The sequence below is a fragment of the Penaeus chinensis genome, unplaced genomic scaffold (genome assembly GCF_019202785.1).
Source record: "Penaeus chinensis breed Huanghai No. 1 unplaced genomic scaffold, ASM1920278v2 CTG_525, whole genome shotgun sequence".
Taxonomy (NCBI): domain Eukaryota; kingdom Metazoa; phylum Arthropoda; class Malacostraca; order Decapoda; family Penaeidae; genus Penaeus; species Penaeus chinensis.
In genome coordinates this window covers 20,001-21,123 of record NW_025918334.1, presented here as the reverse complement: position 1 = coordinate 21,123, position 1,123 = coordinate 20,001, and the positions used below count along the sequence as shown (strand labels likewise).

Below are 1,123 nucleotides of genomic sequence, written 5' to 3'. Positions count from 1 at the left end.
GCGGGGCCGGCGGCCGAACGGAGCCGGGGCTCCGGGACGCCCTCGCTCTGCCGCTTCTCCCGGCCACCGGGGCAGGCAGATTTGCCGCCAAGGGGAAGGGGGGAAGGGCGCGGAGGCCCTGCCTGCTCGCCCGCTCGCCCCGCTCCGGCACCGGGCGCCAGCGGCTGCCAGGGACAGCGGGGCCGGCGGCCGAACGGAGCCGGGGCTCCGGGACGCCCTCGCTCTGCCGCTTCTCCCGGCCACCGGGCAGGCAGATTTGCCGCCAAGGGGAAGGGGGGAAGGGCGCGGAGGCCCTGCCTGCTCGCCCGCTCGCCCCGCTCCGGCACCGGGCGCCAGCGGCTGCCAGGGACAGCGGGGCCGGCGGCCGAACGGAGCCGGGGCTCCGGGACGCCCTCGCTCTGCCGCTTCTCCCGGCCACCGGGCAGGCAGATTTGCCGCCAAGGGGAAGGGGGGAAGGGCGCGGAGGCCCTGCCTGCTCGCCCGCTCGCCCCGCTCCGGCACCGGGCGCCAGCGGCTGCCAGGGACAGCGGGGCCGGCCGCCGAACGGAGCCGGGGCTCCGGGACGCCCTCGCTCTGCCGCTTCTCCCGGCCACCGGGCAGGCAGATTTGCCGCCAAGGGGAAGGGGGAAGGGCGCGGAGGCCCTGCCTGCTCGCCCGCTCGCCCCGCTCCGGCACCGGGCGCCAGCGGCTGCCAGGGACAGCGGGGCCGGCGGCCGAACGGAGCCGGGGCTCCGGGACGCCCTCGCTCTGCCGCTTCTCCCGGCCACCGGGCAGGCAGATTTGCCGCCAAGGGGAAGGGGGAAGGGCGCGGAGGCCCTGCCTGCTCGCCCGCCCGCTCGCTCGCTCGCTCCGGCACCGGGCGCCAGCGGCCGGCAGGGACAGCGGGGCCGGCGGCCGAACGGAGCCGGGGCTCCGGGACGCCCTCGCTCTGCCGCTTCTCCCGGCCACGGGGCAGGCAGATTTGCCGCCAAGGGGAAGGGGGAAGGGCGCGGAGGCCCTGCCTGCTCGCTCGCTCCGGCACCGGGCGCCAGCGGCCGGCAGGGACAGCGGGGCCGGCCGCCGAACGGAGCCGGGGCTCCGGGACGCCCTCGCTCTGCCGCTTCTCCCGGCCACGGGGGCAGGC

At 79.6% G+C, this 1,123-nt stretch overlaps 1 protein-coding gene across 1 annotated transcript in view; it reads right to left on the bottom strand.

Annotated features, from left to right (window-relative positions):
- Window positions 1-151: 151 nt before the first annotated feature.
- LOC125024810 (translation initiation factor IF-2-like) overlaps window positions 152-1,123 on the bottom strand; it is a gene marked incomplete at its 3' end in the record, with an annotated part of 3,225 nt that continues 2,253 nt past the window's right edge. The window contains exon 2 of the mRNA XM_047612576.1: window positions 152-1,123. This exon is cut by the window's right edge and continues 255 nt beyond it. Coding sequence (XP_047468532.1) covers window positions 152-1,123 — 972 coding nt within the window.